Source organism: Moschus berezovskii, chromosome 15 (assembly GCF_049115385.1).
Source record: "Moschus berezovskii isolate FMDL1 chromosome 15, NW_MosBer_1.0, whole genome shotgun sequence".
In the NCBI taxonomy this organism is placed as follows: domain Eukaryota; kingdom Metazoa; phylum Chordata; class Mammalia; order Artiodactyla; family Moschidae; genus Moschus; species Moschus berezovskii.
The window spans coordinates 8367688-8387472 of NC_142474.1; the positions used below are offsets into that span (position 1 = coordinate 8367688).

At 43.4% G+C, this 19785-nt stretch overlaps 1 protein-coding gene across 12 annotated transcripts in view; it reads left to right on the forward strand.

Moving 5' to 3' along the window:
- Window positions 1-19785, forward strand: part of SLC13A3 (solute carrier family 13 member 3) — a 109495-nt gene that overhangs the window by 64635 nt on the left and 25075 nt on the right. For all 12 annotated transcript variants that reach the window (XM_088843723.1, XM_088843720.1, XM_088843713.1 and 9 more), the window contains 2 exons: window positions 11943-12009; window positions 18259-18444. In XM_088843723.1, coding sequence (XP_088699849.1) covers window positions 11943-12009; window positions 18259-18444 — 253 coding nt within the window. The remainder of the gene's footprint in view (window positions 1-11942; window positions 12010-18258; window positions 18445-19785) is intronic.

The window sequence follows — 19785 nt, forward strand, 5'->3', positions numbered from 1 at the left end:
TCAAACCCATGTCCATCGAGTCAGTGATGCCATACAACCATCTCATCCTTGTCGTCCCCTTCTTCTCCTGCCCTTGATCTTCCCAGCATCAGGGTCTTTTCCAGTGAGTCAGCGCTTCGCATCAGGTGGCCAAAGTATTGGAGTTTCAGCTCCAACACCAGTCCTTCCAATGAAAACCCAGTACTGATCTCCTTTAGGATGGACTGGTTGGACCTTCTTGCAGTCCAAGGGACTCTCAAGAGTCTTCTCCAGCACCACAGTTCAAAAGCATCAATTCTTCAGTGCTCAGCTTTCTTTACAGTCCAACTCTCACATCCATACATGACCACTGGAAAAATCATAGCCTTGACTAGACGGACTTTTGTTGACAAAGTAATGTCTTTTCTTTTTAATGTGCTATCTAGGTTGGTCATAACCTTCCTTTCAAGGAGTAAGCGTCGTTTAATTTCATGGCTGCGATCATCATCTGCAGTGATTTTAGAGCCCAGAAAAATAAAGTCAGCCAATGTTTCCACTGTTTCCCCATCATGAAGTGATGGGACTGGATGCCATGATCTTAGTTTTCTGAATGTTGAGCTTTAAGCCAACTTTTTCACTCTCCTCTTTCACTTTCATCAAGAGGCTCTTTAGTTCTTCGCTTTCTGCCATAAGGGTGATATTATCTGCATATCTGAGGTTATTGATATTTCTCCCAGCAATCTTGATTCCAGCTTATGCTTCCTCCAGCCCATCGTTTCTCATGATGTACTCTGCATATAGGTTAAATAAGCAGGGTGACAATATACAGCCTTGATGTACTCCTTTTCCTGTTTGGAACCAGTCTGTTGTTCCATGTCCAGTTCTAACTGTTGCTTCCTGACCTGCATACAGGTTTCTCAAGAGGCAGGTCAGGTGGTTTAGTATTCCCGTCTCTTTCAGAATTTTCCATAGTTTATCGTGATCCACACAGTCAAAGGCTGTGTTAAAGGCATCGTTATTAGAGAGAAATAATACTCGGTATCAAATTGTTTCACATTATTAATGGAATGGAACTAATTTGCATAAAGAAAAAGTAAACTCCCTCCTTCCTAATCTTAATTGCCACCAGTAACTACTGTTTACAGTTGTGTGTGTGTGTGTGTGTGTGTGTGTGTGTGTGTGTGTGTGTGAATAGCCTCCTCTGCTTTGTCTGTGGACTTCCCTGGTGGCACAGACAGTGAAGAATATGCCCGCAATGCAGGAGACCCAGTTTTGATCCCTGGGTCGGGAAGATACCCTGGAGGAGGGAATGGCAACCTGCTCCAGTGTTCTTACCTGGAGAATCCCATGGACAGAGGAGCTTGGTGGGCTACAGTCCATGGGATTGCAAAGAGTCGGACACGAATGAAGCAACTTAGCATGCATGCGTGCCTTGTCTGCAGCCCTAGGGTTTTATATTGGGCTCTCCAGATCTGATGCTGGCAACGACCATGTTCCAGGGATGAGAAAGGGGCCAGGTGGAGACTGTGGCAAACTGGTGAGCACACCCCCACCCCCACACTGTAGGGTCATGGGCAGCCACTGGAGACATCAGTTCCACATCTCTACCTTCAGGGATGCTTTCTCAGTCCTGGCTGCACAACAGAACCACCTGTAAAGCTTTCAAAAAATACTGAGGCCCCAGAGCCTCTAAGCCAGAACCTCCGGAGTGGGGCCTGGGCTTTCTCAGGACATTCTAATGTTCATCCAGGGCTTTCTCAGGACATTCTAATGTTCATGCAGGGCTAAGGAGGGCAGGCTGTGGTTATACCTGAGATGCTGGTGAGCTTTGCAAGTATCTGATGCTGCGGGACAGCCTTTCCTGACCAAGTAAGAAGAGTACAGAGTGAGTGAGAGGTGGGTGGCGGCTGGGAGTCACTGGGTCAGAGTTCTCCCTGTCTGGTCAGCCCCCCAGGGAGTGACTCTGCATCACCCCGACCCCAGCATCAGTGTCCTATGAACAACCCTTCACTTCCTGCTTTAGTGCCCTGGACTCCAGCCTCAGGCTTTGCATTTGAATGTGAGCTCCCACCATGGGAGCCCTGAGGCCCTTGTTCCCATGGCCCAGGGTGAGACAATCTGAATTTAGCCTTCAGATCCCAGCCTTAGGCACAGTAAAAACTACAGTCAGCCACCGTGGAACCCTGCTCCCTCGTGGTACCAGCAGGAAAAGAACAGCCCAGAGTGGAGAAGGGAAGAGACTTCCCCAAGCCCTTGGGGTGAGACAGGGAAAGGGCCAGAGCTGGAGTCTAGACCCTTCCTCCACGTGGCCAAAGTGCATTTGTAGTTAAACAGGCTGAGTTGGTTATCATTGTTGCAGTGAGGAAAAACACACACTGTGGGCAGTGACAAAGAACTCAGAGATATTAGAAAGAGCCTCTCACTATTTGGACTTTGGTTGGGGCATTTGGGGTGGGGGTGGGGACCTAAGGAAGCAGGGTTTGCTTTAGGTTGGGTGCTGTCAGAAACTGGTGGTCCAGTGGCTAAGAATCTACCTTGCAATACTGGAGATGTGGGTTCGATCCCTGGTCGGGAAGTAAGATCTCCCATGCCACAGGGCAACTAAGGATGCCCCAGCTCAGCCAAAAACAAAGCGAACAGAAACAAAAAAAACCAACCTGGGGACAATTCTGTGATCAGGTAAGAAGTAGCCATTTCTTTAGCAAGAGAAGGGGATGCTTGGTATTTTGTGGGTGGCAAGTGGCTTTGCACTTAAATAAAGTTACAGTGTCCTCACTTCAGCTCCTTTTATCAGTCTCAGAGGGACTGGAGTCAGTGATGTGTAAGATTATCTAGGTCCGACGAGAGAATGATGTGTCGTAGCTGGGTCAAACCGGTTCCAGACTCCAGGAGCCACGTTCTTGTACTTTCTCAATAGTAACCCACGTTTCCTGAATCCTCACTAGTGCTCAGATTCCTGTTAAATTTTTAAACTCAGGGGCTGGCGAACTTGGGCACACCAAATCTAGCCTGCCACCTGTTTTTCATCTAGCCTGTGAGCTGAGCACAGCTCTTATGTTTTTAAATAGTTGCATAAACCAAGCAGAAGATTTTATGACACGTGAAGATTATATGAAATTTTCAGGGTCCAAAAATAAAGGTTTAGTCACACGTATTCATTTCTGTATTATCTAGGGCTGCTTTCATGATACCATAGCAGATTTGAATACTTAGAACAGACATCATATGGCCTCCAAAGCCGAAAATATTTACTGTCTGGCCTTCTGCAGAAGTTTGCCGGTCCTTGCTTTAAATGGTGTTTCAGTTGTTCATGCTGCTATGACAAAAATACCACAGGCTGAGTATTTATGTCTCCCTATTCTGGAGGCTGTGAAGTCCAAGATCAAGGCACCAGCAGATCTAGCATCTGTTGGGGGGCTGTTTCCTGTTTCACAGACAGCCTGGTTGTCATCTGACTGTGTAGTCACATGGTAGAAGTGGCAAGGGAGTTCTGTGAGGTCTTTTACAAGGGCACTAATCCCACTGATGAGGGTTCCACCCTCATGACCTAGTCAACTCCCAAAGCACTGCCTCTTAACACCATCACACTGGGGATTAGGTTTCAACAGTTGAATTTGGCAGGGGAGGGAAGGAAAATATTCTGTCTATAGCCAAATAAATCAACTCTTTAATCCTGTTGATAACCCCAGGGGAATTATTACTTCCATTTTATGGATTAAAGAAGTTCAAGAAGATTAAGGGATTTATCTAAGCCAGTTTCTTAACTTTGACACTATTTGACATCTTAGGTGGGAAAATTATTTCCTGTGGGGGCTGACTTATGTACTACAAGATGTTTAGCAGCATCCCTGACCTCTGACCATTAGGTACCAGTCGCACCCCCACTACCTTCATCTCAGTCGCTACAACCAAAATTTTCTCCATTGTCCAGTGTCCCTTGGAGGCAGAATCAACCCTAGCTGAGAACCACACTGATCCAAGGTCACAAAGCAACTGATGGAGACTTGACCCCTGAACCCATGTGTTCAGTTATGAATCACACTTTCAATGCCCAGGGATGGATTCTTTTGCTTTTGCTGATGGTTTCAGCTGCAGGAAATTTTAATCTCTTCAGTTTTTTCCTGTGGGGAGACTGACCTGTCAAGCAGGGGATTCTTTAGAAACGAAGTTATATCATTTTCTGACTCTCCTCTGCTCAAACTCTCCCCTTGCTCCACTGCCAGCTGGCTCAGAGGAGAAGCTAAAATCCTGACTGTGAGCCCCAAGACATCCGTGTGATCCAAACCATTTTCTGCCACCCCAGCCCCTACCCCGTCTCCCACCTCCTCCTAGTCTCCCTCTCCATCAGGCCCCTCCAGCCCCACGGGTCTTCCTTCTGCTTCCCAACACACCAGACACGCTCTCACCTCAGGGCCTTTGCACTTGCTATTGCCCCAGCCCCTTTTCCCACAGCTCTTCCTATGATTGACTCCTTTTAATCCTTGAGGTCTCAGCTCAAATGCCATCAGCTCATATGTCTTCTCTGTTGACCTGATCAGGAGTCTACCTGTTCCTCCTCCCAACTCTGCAGTCACTTTGCCCAGTTTTACTTCCTCCATCACTTTTATCACAACCCGAATGTTTTGGTCTTCTTGGAGATTTTCAGAGCCACCATGGCCTGTACTGGAATTTCTTCCTCCTGGGGGTTTTTTGGTTTCATCTTTATTTTGAACGCCGGAGGCTCCCTTGGGGCGGATGTTCCGAAGAGGGAGTCAGGTGAGTTCGTTGTATCCATCTGGAGAAATACAAACACACCCCTTTCCCTGTAAGATTAATTTCTTAGATTTCCATTGTTTAGTTAGTCCGTCTTGATATCAAATGGGCAGAGGAAGAGAAGTATCCTTCAAGTCCTCAAAATGTTTTTCTGCTCTTGTCAAGATATCTCCTTGTGGTAAGTTTAAAAAGTTTAAAACAAATAAAGCTGTATTAACAATAATTATAGGATTAAAGAATATCTTGCATTGGAATCTAGTAAAGTCTGCTCTGGATAGGGAAGATAGGATTGTTCCTGTGTATTCCCCCTTTTTAAATTTTTTTATTTGTAGTTTCAGTGTGTGATGTGCTTGTTCCACTATGTCTTGTGCTTGTGGATTATAAGGAATGCCTGTAATATGTTTGATAGAAAAGATTCTAAAATTTGTTTGAATTGCTTCAAGATATAAGCAGGGCCATTGTCTGTTTTTAGGGAACTAGGTGTTCCCATTACTGCAAAGCAAGCTAACAGGTGGGTTATAACGTGTTGTGTAGCTTCACCTCAAAGAAGAATTTGTATCAATACAGACATGCAAAAAAAAAAAAAAATGGAGAAAGTTCAGGGCAATGAGTTACATCCATTTGCCATAGTTCATTGGGTTGTAATCCTCAAGGATTGATACCTTATGAGATGGGTCGAAGCTGTCGGGGTCCACAAGTAGAGCAATTATTAATGATCTCTTTAGCATGGCGGTATGGGATTTTCCAAATCTAGTGTAAGGAGCCAGCAATATTATGTAATAGAGCATGGTGTTCTTCGGGAGTAGCAAAAGAAACAAGTTTATCAGTTTGTTCCTTACCATGAGTCATTGGACTGGGAAGGCCAGAATGTGCTCAAATATGAGTTATATATAATAATGGATTGTAACTCAAGAAAAAGTTGTTGAATAATAGATTGATTAGAATTTATGGTAGACATTTCTATATTTTTTAATACAAAAACTGAATATGAGGAGTCAGAAACTATATTAATAGGGTAAGGATGTAGGTGAATAACCTGAAGAAGAGCATATAATTCATTTTTTTGAGTGGAATGAAATTTAGTATAAAAGACTTTATATTTTTTGAGAGACCAAAATGAGGCTTTAGAGTTTTTAGTCCCATCTATATAGAAAACATCAGCTTGAGGTATAGGTTGTGATGTAACAATGTGAGAGATAATAAATTTAGTATTTTTGAAGAAATTTCAAAGTTTATTAGAAGGATAATTAAATGAAAAATTTCCAAAATAGTCTAAGAAGGCTATTTGAAAATCGGTAGAAGTTTGTAATGCATTTTCAAATTGAGTTTCATTAATAGGTAATACAATTTTATGGGGATCGGAGGCAATCAAAGTCTTAGTTCTATTTCTCCCATTGATAATTATTAGAGTGATTAAATCAAGATAAGGCATAAGTGACTTTGTCCCTCTAAAATGGGTATAGATCCATTCTATTGGGTGTTCTTGTTGGGCAAGAAGTCTGCTGGGAGAATGGAGAGAGGGGATTATAAACAACTCTAAAGGAAATTCAAGTCTAATACAAGTAAGAAATTGTTTTTGTAATTTATTTTGTACTAAAGAGTTCCTTTCATGTCTCTTGTGAAAGTGAATGAGGGCTATTAAATCAGGATCTCCTTTCCAAGTATTAAATAAATTAGTCAGTTGATAATTTGCAATGCCAAAAGAGAGTCTAATCCAGTTTATATCACCTAAAAGTTTTTGAAAATCATTCAAGGTTGATAATTTATCAATATGAATTTGTGTTAGTTGGGGAGTAATATGTTGTCTATTAACAATAGATCCTAAGCAAGGTATAGAGGTTTGAATTTTTTCGGGGGCAATAATTAATCCAGAGTCTTTTAAGCATCATTGAGCTATATCAAACATATATCGAGTGTCTAAAACAGATGGAGCTGAAAACAATATATCATCCATATAATGAATAACAAGAAAGTCAGGAAATTGTTTTCTCACAGGTTCAAGGGCTTTGGCTGCATAATATTGACACATGGTGGGAGAATTCATCATTTCTTGAGGCAATACAGTCCATTGATATCAATTATGAAGCCCGATATGATCAGGAAAAGGAAGAGAGAAGGCAAATCTTTCTCGGTCTAGAGGGTGAAAAGGTATAGTAAAAAAGCAATCCTGCAAATAATAATAATACGCCAGTTTTGAGGAATAGTGGCGGGTGATGGAATTACTGGTTGTAATGCCCCCATAGGCTTCATAGATGCATCAACTTTTCTAAGGTCTGTTAAGAGATGCCATTTGTTAGATTTCATTTTTATTACAAAAATGGAAGAATTCCAAGGGGAACAAGATTCCTCAATATGTTTCGATTTCAATTGTGTATCGATAAGTTCCTTAGCAGCCTCTAGTTTCTCTTTTGTAAGGCGCCACTGCTCTGTCCAAATAGGTTTGTTACTTTTCCAAGTTATTTTAATAATTGCGTTGTTTGTTAAGTGAGCAATGGCCCCTAGGAAAAATGTGGAATACATATTTGAGCTTGTCATGGCATAAGTAAATCTCTTCCTATTAAATTAAGGGTTGCATCTATCACATAAGGTCATAATGTTGTGGGCTGGCATTCTGGTCCTTCACATGGATATATTTGGACACTTTGATAAACCTCTTGTACTTTAGTTTGAGAAACTCCTGCAATCTGGCAAGAAATTCTCTGAATAGGTCAAGATATGGGCCATAAATGTTTGGAGATAATAGTAATATCAGATCCAGTATCAAGAAGACCAGAAAATTTTTTGCCATTAATTTTGATATTTATATTTGGTCAGGCATATTCAGATATAATCGATGTCCATAAGGACTGTTTTTGATCTGTACTGCCAAATCCATCTGTCCTCATACCATCAGAGGAATTAATAGACATGTAAGGTAAAACTGTGGAACATTTGAAAGAGACGGGAATCCGAGACCACCTGACCTGCCTCTTGAGAAACCTGTATGCAGGTCAGGAAGCAACAGTTAGAACTGTACATGGAACAACAGACTGGTTCCAAATAGGAAAAGGTGTACGTCAAGGTTGTATATTGTCACCTTGCTTATTTAACTTATATGCAGAGTACATCATGAGGAACGCTGGGCTGGAAGAAGCACAAGCTGGAATCAAGATTGCTGGGAGAAATATCAATAACCTCAGATATGCAGATGACACTACCCTTATGGCAGAAAGTGAAGAGGAACTCAAAAGCCTCTTGATGAAAGTGAAAGAGGAGAGTGAAAAGGTTGGCTTGAAGCTCAACATTCAGAAAACAAAGATCATGGCATCTGGTCCCATCACTTCATGGGAAATAGATGGAAAAACAGTGGAAACAGTGTCAGACTTTATTTTTCTGGGCTCCAAAATCACTGCAGATGCTGATTGCAGCCATGAAATTAAAAGACGCTTGCTCCCTGGAAGGAAAGTTATGACCAACCTTGATAGTATATTAAAAAGCAGAGACATTACTTTGCCAACCAAGGTCCGTCTAGTCAAGGCAATGGTTTTTCCCGTGGTCATGTATGGATGTGAGAGTTGGACTGTAAAGAAAGCTGATTGCCGAAGAATTGATGTTTTTGAACTGTGGTGTTGGAGAAGACTCTTGAGAGCCCCTTATACTGCAAGGAGATCCAACCAGTCCATTCTAAAGGAGATCAATCCTGGATGTTCATTGGAGGGACTGATGCTAAAGCTGAAACTCCAATACTTTGGCCACCTCATGAGACGAGTTGACTCACTGGAAAAGACTCTGATGCTGGGAAAGGTTGGGGGCGGGAGGAGAAGGGGACGAATGAGATGGGTGGATGGCATCACCGACTCTGTGGACATGAGTTTGAGTGAACTCCGGGAGTTGGTGATGTACAGGGAGGCCTGGCGTGCTGTGATTCATGGGGTCTTGGAGAGTCGGACACGACTGAGCGACTGAACTGAACTGAACTGAAGGTAAAAGAAGTAATTGAGCAATTTTATCTCCCTTTTTAAGTTGCCATAATACCTGAGATGATATCATAATTTGAATTTTTCCCTTATAATTTGAATCAGTTACTCCAGGGTGAACAGTAAGTCCTTTAGAAGTCAGACTAGATAGGCCAAGTAAAAGACCGAAGGTTTGTGGGGGTAGGGGTCCAAAAAGTCCGGTAGGTATTTTAAAAGGGACTGCTTGAGGAAAAAGGAGAAAATCATTTAGGGCTGGTATATTGATGGCAGCACTGCCGATGTTGAGGATTTGAGGGAAAAGATGAAGTTTGCCCCTGGTTTTTGTTGATGGGGACCTAGGGAGTCCCCAGCTTGGAGCATCCCGAAATAGGCTTTCCTTCAACAACATATTTAGACTGACATTCCCTGCCCCAATGTATCCCCTTACAAGAAGGGCAAATTTCTGGAGGTTTTTTAACAGTTTTAATTTTTTGTGTGTGCTTTTTAAGACAATCCTTTTTTAAATGTGTTTTATCTCCATGTGCAAAACATCTTTCATTCCCCTTTTTAAAGGCAGCAGCCATTGTTTCAGCTAGCATTTGCATTTTTTGAGTTTCTGATTCTAAATTGCGACAAGCCTTCAAATAGTCGATAATAGTCCCAGTCTCACGAATTGGAGTGATAGCTCTTTGACATTTCTGATTTGCATTCTCATAAGCAAGCAGTTTTTCTAGTTGCCTTTTGGCTTCTTCTCCAATAACACTATGGGAAATAGCAACTTCCAATCTAGCTAAAAAATCAGCATAGGCTTCATTCGGTCCTTGAAATATTTTTGTGTAGGTGCCTTTAGGTTCCCCCTGAGGAGTAATTCAATCCCAGGCTTCAAGGGCAACTTCTTTCAATTGCTCATGTAATAAGGGAGGGCATTGTATGTGGGCTTTCACCACATCAAACTGCCGTGTACTGGTTAACATGTCAAAAGTAATTTGGTTTTGGGGAGCGCCAACTCGAGCATTAGAATCGGCATGATCTCGGTCTACATCCTGAAACCACTTTGTCCATTGAAGATATTCTCCTGGCTTAAGAAGAGCCTTTATCAAAAGTCACCAATCATAAGGAACAAAATTTCCAATAGAAGATGCCATAGCATTTAAAAGTTCCTTAGTAAAGGACAAATGAGGGCCATACATAGTTACAGCTTTTTTCATTTGTTGCATGTGAGAAAAATCAATGTCTTTGTATTGAGGTATAATTTGCCCTTGAGCATTAGGATTTTTAAAAACAGGAAACGTGGAAAAGTCATCAGCCTCAGAGATTCAAGACTGTAAAGCCAGCAATTCAGAAAGCCTTCATCATGAAGGAGAATGAGTAGATAGTGTTTTCTCATAAATATGAGTATGAGCTAAAGGCTTATCATTGTCATCAAGGAAAGTATTGTCAGCCTCAGAAGAGTCATTATCAGAGTCATCTCGTCCTTGAGTTGAGGGGACTTTTGTTTTGGCGCCCATTGCAAGAGGAGGAGGAACATTTGGGGCAACCGGAGCAGTGCTGGTGGGAAAATTCTGAAATATTTTATGTTGTTCTAATTGAGCCTTTTGTAAAGTTTCACCATCTAATTCATATTCATGTAACAAGTGTTCTGCCTGTTGTCGAATATCAGGGGGGCTAGAATTTCCTTGAAATGGCAAAATTAGGAGATCAGTCCTGGGTGTTCACTGGAAGGACTGATGCTAAAGCTGAAACTCCAGTACTTTGGCCACCTCATGTGAAGAGCTGACTCACTGGAAAAGACTCTGATGCTGGGAGAGATTGGGGGCAGGAGGAGAAGGGGACGACAGAGGATGAGATGGCTGGATGGCATCACTGACTCGATGGACATGAGTCTGAGCGAACTCCGGGAGTTGGTGATGGACAGGGAGGCCTGGCGTGCTGTGATTCATGGGGTCACAAAGAGTCGGACATGACTGAGCGACTGAACTGAACTGAATAGCTTTAATGAGGGCCCGTAAGAGCCAGAAATCTATTGGAATATTTTTTCCCCATCTTGTGGCTCATTCAACATTCTCTTTAACCCAGTTCCAAATCTCTAAATCAAAACTACCTTCATCAGGGAACCAGGGATTATGTTCAGTTACTGTTCGGAGACAAGCCTCTATTCGCTGACGTGAAACCGAGAGTCCTTGAACTTTAAATAAATGATGAAGCTAAGTAGAAAAGTGGTGGGGCTTTCCAGCCGTTGGTCCCATAACCCCGCACTTACCGACCTCCGTAGGTCCACAATCCCTCCATTCGCTTGCCAAGGGCGTGCTCCAGGTCCCTGTTCGGGCGCCACTTGTTTTGGTCTTCTTGACAGACTGGAACCTGGGGACAGGAGTCGACGAACAGAAGGCGAAGAAAAGAAGGACGCGGGGGACCCAAGTCTCTAGTGTAACAAGGGTGCTTTAATCGTGGCGGTGTGTGCTTGCTTATATATTGTTATACACGGAAGCTTTAGGCAGAAAAATAAAGTTGAGCAAAAACTCTGAAGCCAAATGCATAGCAACAGTAACCAGGGGAATAGCGATCGTCACGGGGCCAGAAGACAACCCGTGACTGGAAATAAGAGCGTGACTAAGGAGTTTTATAGAGAAGTAAAAGGTTACTGAGAGGAATCCACGTGTGCGTTCTGTCTCATGATCTCAGTTCTGAGAACTGCGTGCAGCTCTGCTTGTTCCTGTTTTCCAGGAACTGATGAGGAACAGAAGGCCCTTGAGAAACAGAAAACAACATATAGGGTTCCTTAAAATTAAATGTTCCTTGACATCCGAAGTTTTCTTTCTTTGATTATTGTCAGTCATCCTGTCTAGAATAGTGCTTTCATGGGAGCAAGGACATTGTCCTATATTATTCAGTGTACCCCAAGCAGATGGTCAATAGTACACAGTAGGTGCTCAATAAATGTGTTTTGAATGAGTGGCAGATTGGGGTCACCCATCCCATTGCTGATCCATTACCACTCATAGTTGGTCTTTCCCAAACATCCCCTTGACAATAACAGTTGAGGTTAGCCTAGGCTTGAGTTATGGCTTGTCCAGCTGCCTTGCAGCTAACTTCCTGTCCCCAGGCCTGAAGCCCTCTCCTAACAGGAACAGGTTGGGTAGAAGGATGGAATTTTGAGTGTCTTTTTTTTTTCTTCTAAATCCAATGACTAGTATAGGCTGGGACCTGAGGAAGTACTCTTGATTGACTGCACAAGAAGGGGATGCTTCTGTCCCACCTGCTACATCCCACTAAAGACCTCATGCTCTTTCCTCCTAGCTGCTGTGCGGAAAAACGGCCTGCACACTGTGCCCACGGAGATGCAATTCATTGCCGGCACAGAAGAGTGAGTTCTCCTGGTGAAATTCATAGAGGAGCCCGTGCTTGATCCAAGGAGAGGATGAGCAAGAATTCCATGCTGCAGGCAATCCCCACCCCCCAATTCTTCTCCCAATGACCCAATGCCCAAATTTCCACCAATTCTCCCTGAGCTCCAGCCTCCTTGAAAAAAGAAATGTGGGATGGGCAGGGGAGTACAGTAAACCCCTAAAAGTCTGCTGAGGTGAAGGGTCTGGAAGGAGGGACCAGAAGAGCAGGAGGCGCAAACCACATGGCCGTCAAGGAGGAGAGGGTGTACTGGGCCAAGTGAAAGCTTTGTCTGCAGACAAAAGGTCCCAAGACAGTAGCAGCCCTTCACACCTGTGTGACTCAGGAAGCATCTGGACACCGATGGCACAGTTAGTCATTGGTGTCTTTTGTATACAGCAGCGAGGGTATAAGACCTGGGTGCTTGGGGTCAAGTAGACTTGACTTTGAACACAGGCTTTGCCACTTACCGGCTCTTACCGTTGATTTGCACAAGCCACTCCCCCACTCTGAAATTCAGTTTCACCTACCAACTGGACATGATGTCAGAACCCACCTGGGTTTTTTTTTGAGGGTTGTTTTTGAGATTTAATGAGAGCATATAGACAAAGCCAGTTGTTAGGGCTTCCATGTACAGGTGGTAATGCTTGTTATTAATGGTATCATTATCTCAATTTCATGATGACGAAGCAAACAGCAGGGAGTAAAGTGACTTGCTCAAGGCATCATCGCTGGGCATCAAAAGGTCTGTTGCCTTCATTCAGCAAATTCATAGAGAACTTACCATGAGCCAGGTACTGTCAGGCACATGGCAATGAACAGGAGAACAAAGCATTGGAAAACAGGCTAGGGAGGGGGTTGGGGGAGGGAAAGGGCAGTATTTAAATGTGTGTCAGGGAAGACCTCAGTAAGAAGGTCATTCTTGGGCAAACACCTGGGGGAGGTGAAGGGTTCTGGGGAATCTGTGGGAAGAGTATTCTTAGCATAGGGGCCAGCAGGTACAAAGCCCTGAGAGTTCAAGGCAGCCGGGACACTAGTGTGGCTGGAGGTGGGGTCACAGAGATTGCTTGTGTGGCAGGAGAGCACTGGTCAGGGACAGACCATATGGGACCCCACAGGCCATTGATGTAGTTTTGACTTTGAATGAGATGGGAACAGATGGAGGGTCTAGCAGATACAGACATGATTTTACATTAGTTTGTCTTATCCTGAGGCCTGTGGTCCTTCCTGGCACCATGTTTTGGGGCTTTGAGTCCACCTTTGAGACACAGGTTCTGTAGTTGCCCCACCACTAACCATTTTGCAACCTGGGAATCTGTTTTAACCATCTACCCAGGCAGACCTTGTGCTGAGTCTGTTGGAAAAGAACTGATCCCTACCCTCTGGAACTCCATGTCCATTGGTTGCAGACCCCAGCCCCACTCTCAGTTCTGTTCAGTTCAGTTGCTCAATCGTGTCTGACTCTTTGAGATCCCATGGACTGCAGCATACCAGGCTTCCCTGTCTATCACCAACTCTCAGAGCTTGCTCAAACTCATGTCCATCGATTTGGTGATGCCATCCAACCATCTCATCCTCTGTTGTCCCCTTCTCCTCCTGCCTTCCATCTTTCCCGGCATCAGGGTCTTTTCCAATGAGTCAGCTCTTCGCATCAGGTGGCCAAAGTATTGGAGTTTCAGCTTCAACATCAGTCCTTCCAATGAATACCCAGGACTGATCTCCTTTAGAATGGACTGGTTGGCTCTCCCTGCAGTCCAAGGGACTCTCAGGAGTCTTCTCCAACACCACAGTTCAAAAGCATTAATCCTTCAGTGTTCACCTTTCTTTATAGTACAACTCTCACATTCATACATGACTACTGGAAAAACCATAGCCTTGACTAGACGGACCTTAATTGGCAAAGTAATGTCTCTGCTTTTTAATATGCTGTCTAGGTTGGTCATAGCTTTCCTTCCAAGGTGTAAGCATCTTTTAATTTCATGGCTGCAGTCACCATCTGCAGTGATTTTGGAGCCCAAAAATAAAGTCTGCCACTGTTTCCATTGCTTCCCCATCTATTTCCCATGAAGTGATGGGACCAGATGCCATGATCTCAGTTTTCTGAAAGTTGAGCTTTAAGCCAACTTTTTCACTCTCCTCTTTCACTTTCATCAAGAGGCTTTTTAGTTCCTCTTCACTTTCTGCCATAAGGGTGGTATCATCTGCATATCTGAGGTTATTGATATTTCTCCCAGCAATCTTGATTCCAGCTCATGCTTCACCCGGCCCAGCGTTTCTCATGATGTACTCTGCACAGATGTTAAATAAGCAGGGTGACAATATACAGCCTTGACGTACTCCTTTCCCAATCTGGAACTAGTCCATTGTTGCAGTTGAACTGTTGCTTCTTGACCCGCATACAGATTTCTCAGGAGGCAGGTCAGGTGGTCTGGTATTCCCATCTGTTGAAGAATTTTCCACAGTTTGTTGTGATCCACACAGTCAAAGGCTTTGGCATAGTCAATAAAGCAGTAGATATTTTTCTGGAACTCTCTTGCTTTTTCTATGATCCAGTGGATATTGGCAATTTTATCTCTGGTGCCCCTGCCTTTTCTAAATCCAGCTTGAACATCTGGAAGTTCTTAGTTCATGTATTGTTGAAGCCTGTCTTGGAGAATTTTGAGCATTACTTTACTAGCATGTGAGATGAGTCCAATTGTGCAGTAGTTTGAACATTCTTTGGCGTTGCCTTTCTTAGGGATCAGAATGAAAACTGACCTTTTCTAGTCCTGTGGCCACTGCTGAGTTTTCCAAATTTGCTGGCATATTGAGTGAAGCACTTTCACAGCATTATCTTTTAGAATTAGAAATAGCTCAGCTGGAGTTCCATCACCTCCACTAGCTTGGTTTGTAGTGATACTTCCTAAGGTCCACTTGACTTTGGACTCTAGGATGTCTGACTCTAGGTGAGTGATCACACCATCGTGGTTATCTGGGTCATGAAGATCTTTTCTGTATAGGTCTTATGTGTATTCTTGCCACCTCTTCTTAATATCTTCTGCTTCTGTTAGGTCCAGAATGTTTCTGTCCTTTATCGAGCCCATCTTTGCACGAGATGTTCCCTTGGTATCTCTGATTTTTTTGAAGAGATCTCTAGTCTTTCCCATTCTATTGTTTTCCTCTATTTCTTTGCATTGATCACTGAGGAAGGCTTTCTTATCTCTCCTTGCTATTCTTTGGAACTCTGCATTCAAATGGGTATGTCTTTCCTTTCTTCATTTGTCTTTAACTTGTCTTCTTTTCACAGCTATTTGTAAGGCCTCCTCAGACAATGATTTTGCCTTCTGAATTTCTTTTTCTTGGGGATGATCTTGATCACTGCCTCCTGTTCAGTGTCATGAATCTCCATCTATAGTTCATCAGGCACTCTGTCTATCAGATCTAATCCCTTGAATCTATTTGTCACTTCCACTGTATAATCGGAAGGGATTTGATTTAGGTCATACCTGAATAGTCTAGTGGTTTTCCCTACTTTCTTCAAGTCCCACTCTGGGCCTCAGTTTTCCATCCAAACAAGGAAGGGGGTGCATGAGAAGAACACTCTCAGCTCTTATTCTCCTGTGAGACTCAGTCTGGTTGGAGCCCCAGGTTCGAGGGAGCCCACAGGTCCCTGACTGGGCCTCTCACCCTGGATAATCAAGCAAGGCATCTGTCTCCAGCTGCTTCCAGCCGTTGTCTTCCTTTTAGACCCCAGATCACATCCCCACCACCCACTGGAGAAGGGGCCTCTCATGTTAGTAATTAAAACCCCAAGATACTTGAAGTGTCTTACATTATTTTTTTAAATTGATTTGTTACACAAAGACAATTCTTAATTGTCAAAAAGAAAAATGTACTCAGCACCTCTCTCCCAAAGATAGATTAGAAGAGTTAAGTGAATACTATTCTAGACCATTTATCTATATATATATGAGTGTGTTTGTGTGTATGTGTGTATTTTTAACAAAATAACTGACCATGCTACATACGCCATTTTATAACCTATCATCTCAGCTAATTGAGTGTTCAGTTCAGTTCAGTCGCTCAGTCGTGTCCAACTCTTTGCGACCCCATGAATCACAGCACGCCAGGCCTCCCTGTCCATCACCAACTCCCGGAGTTCACGCAAACTCATGTCCACAGAGTCGGTGATGCCATCCAGCCATCTCATTCTCTGTCGTCCCTGTCTCCCCCCACCCCCAGTCCCTCCCAGCATCAGACTCTTTCCCATTGAGTCAACTCATCGCATGAGGTGGCCAAAGTATTAGAGCTTCAGCTTTAGCATCAGTCCTTCCAATGAACACCCAGGACTGATCTCCTTTAGAATGGACTGCTTGGATCTCCGTGCAGTCCAAGGGACTCTCAAGAGTCTTCTCCAGCACCACAATTCAAAAGCATCAATTCTTCGGTGATCAGCCTTCTTCACAGTCCAACTCTCACATCCATGCATGACCACTGAAAAAACCATAGCCTTGACTAGATGGACCTTTGTTGGCAAAGTAATGTCTCTGCTTTTTAATATGCTATCTAGTTTGGTCATAACTTTCCTTCCAAGGAGTAAGCATCTTTTAATTTCATAGCTGCAGTCAGCATCTGCAGTGCTTTTGGAACCCCCCAAAATAAAGTCTGACACTGTTTCCACTGTTTCCCCATCTATTTCCCATGAAGTGATGGGACCAGATGCCATGATCTTAGTTTTCTGGATGTTGAGCTTCAAACCAACTTTTTCACTCTCCTCCTTCACTTTCATCAAGAGGCTTTTGAGTTCCTCTTCACTTTCTGCTATAAGGGTTGTGTCATCTGCATATCTGAGGTTATTGATATTTCTCCCAGCAATCTTGATTCCAGCTTGTGCTTCTTCCAGCCCAGCGTTCCTCATGATGTACTCTGCATATAAGTTAAATAAGCAGGGTGACAATATACAGCCTTGACGTACTCCTTTTCCTATTTGTAACCAGTCTATTGTTCCTTATCCAGTTCTAACTGTTGCTTCCTGACCTGCATACAGGTTTCTCAAGAGGCAGGTCAGGTGGTCTGGGATTCCCATCTCTTTCAGAATTTTCCTCAGTTTATTGTGATCCACATAGTCAAAAGGTTTGGCATAGTCAATGAAGCAGAAATAGATGTTTTTCTGGAACTCTCTTGCTTTTTCCATGATCCAGAGGATGTTGGCAATTTGATCTCTGGTTCCTCTGCCTTTCTAAACCCAGCTTGAACATCTGGAAGTTCACAGTTCACGTATTGCTGAAGCCTGGCTTGGAGAATTTTGAGCATGACTTTATTGGCGTGTGAGATGAGTGCAATTGTGTGGTAGTTTGAGCATTCTTTGGCATTGCCTTTCTTTGGGATTGGGATGAAGACTGACATTTTCCAGTCCTGTGGCCACTGCTGAGTTTTCCAAATTTGCTGGCATATTGAGTGAAGCACTTTCACAGCATCATCTTTCAGGATTTGAAATAGCTCAACTGGAATTCTATCACCTCCACTAGCTTTGTTCGTAGTGATGCTTTCTAAGGCCCACTTGACTTCACATTCCGGGATATCTGGCTCTAGGTGAGTGATCACACCATCGGATATCTTTTCACCTCAATAAATTTGTGTCAGCATCATTATCTTTTAATTATATAATTAACAATTTTTGACTTTATTATTTCCCAAACTCCCCAAAGGTACCAGGAAAATAACCCAGAACATACAAATAAAAAGTAAAAGAGGGGAAAAAATCCATAATTCCATCCCCATGAAAGTTCCCAAAGCAACTTTGTGTATACCATTCTAGACTTTTCTTAATACTCATATATTCATGAAATATGTGTATATTTTTAAAATAAAAGAAGTAAGTAATGCTGTTACCTACCTTTTCACTTTATATAATGGGCATCTTTCATCTGAAAGAATACCCATCTAAATCACCATTTGTAATAACTGCTTTAGTATTCCATCCAGAAACAAGATCGTCTTAATCTAGCCAATCCTTTTTTGATGGATATTTAAATGAAGTTTTCCATTTAAGTTATATTTAATACCAAGTACTAGTTTAGGACAACTTCTTAGAGTAGAACACTTAAGCTGAAGGGTTGCACATTTTTAGAAGTGTTGATTCCTATCCCAATTGCCTTCTAGAAAGTTCACTTAGCTCTCCCATCCCAGGCAGTGTGTTTCTCCACAAGGCCAGGAATTCTGAATAGCTTCTCTTTGGGTTTGTTTAAAGCAAAGACTGCCCTGAGGAGGCAGAGGCTCCAATGGATCTCCACCCTACCTCCAAGAAGGAGGAGGAATATCGCAGGAACATCTGGAAGGGCTTCCTCATCTCCATCCCCTACTCAGCCAGCATCGGGGGCACCGCCACCCTCACAGGCACAGCCCCCAACCTCATCCTGCTCGGCCAGCTCAAGAGGTAAGAGCGAGTACTCCCCGTCCCCAGTGCTGGGGTTTCTGCCTCTTCTTCTCCTCTCCTCCTCCTTCACCCAACATCCAGGATGTGTCTTGGGTGTCTACCGTTGTCCAGGCTCTGGGGACCCAGCTATGCACGAAGCCCAGCAAAATCCCTGCTCTGGGGAATTTCCATTCTGGTGGGAGAGACAAACAAGGAAAAAACAAGAGGATATATAATATGTTGGTGTGATACATTATGAAATAAAATCAGGCAGAAGAAGGGGACAGAAGTAACAGGAGTGGGTGCTATTTTATCTAAGTTGGTTGGTATTATGCCATCCCTCTAATATGATGACATTTGAGCAGAGACCTAGAAGTGAGGGGGTGAACTCTGTGGACGCAGGAGGGAAGAGCATCCCAGACAGAAGGAACAGCCTGTACAAAGGTGGCAAGCAGCACAAACACTGGCCAGGCTGGGGTGCAGAGGGGGTAAGGTAAGAAGCCCAGGGCAGTCACTGTCAGGAGAGTCAGAGCTGAGCTGAGAGCAGAGGGATGACATGACTTCTTCTAAAACCAACCCCAGTGGGAGGTACTGGTGTGTGACTGTGATGGCCAGTGAGAAGCCTTACAGCCAAGCACATGGACCAGCAGTGGAGTGGACTCTGCCAAGTAAAATCTCCCCATCACCGAAAGTGTTCAATCAGAGGTTGAGTGGCCATTTGTCAGGGCGTGAGAATCAAAGAGATGGATTCTCCAATGGTTTGACATCAATTCAATTTTTCCAAACCTCTTAGTCTGAAGATGTTAAAAATCCTTGTATTGCAAGATTCTAAGTATATTCAGGTTCCAAGATTCTGAGAGGTGGGGTTTCTAAGATTATGTTACCATGGAGATGTGCCATATATTAAATTGATCCACATGAATCCAAATGTAAGCATTTAACAAACAGCAACAAAATTTTCTAATACTCAACACGGCTCCATGTGCTGGCTGACGTTTTTATCTGGTATTCAGCCAAAGAGTCAAGGATTTACAGGGATGATGGAGCAAAAGCTAACCGCGTTGGTCTTGCTGAGAGTGGGTTTGGTGTACGTCAGTCAGTTCTACACCTGGGGGTGGTCAGAGTTATTTTCATGGGAAAACTTAAGCACATGCACGTCTTACCTCACAAGCTGATTTTAAAGCCTTAACTCTCTACCATATTCTCAGGTTCTCAAATCCTTCGATTTTAAGATTATGTAAAAAACAGTGATTCTCAGCCATGGGTGCGTTTAGAGTCTCCAGGGAAGGTGAAAAAAAATATGCTTGGGTCTCAGCTGCAGAGATGCTGATTTTGGACGTTGGGCATGGGGGCCAGGCCTCG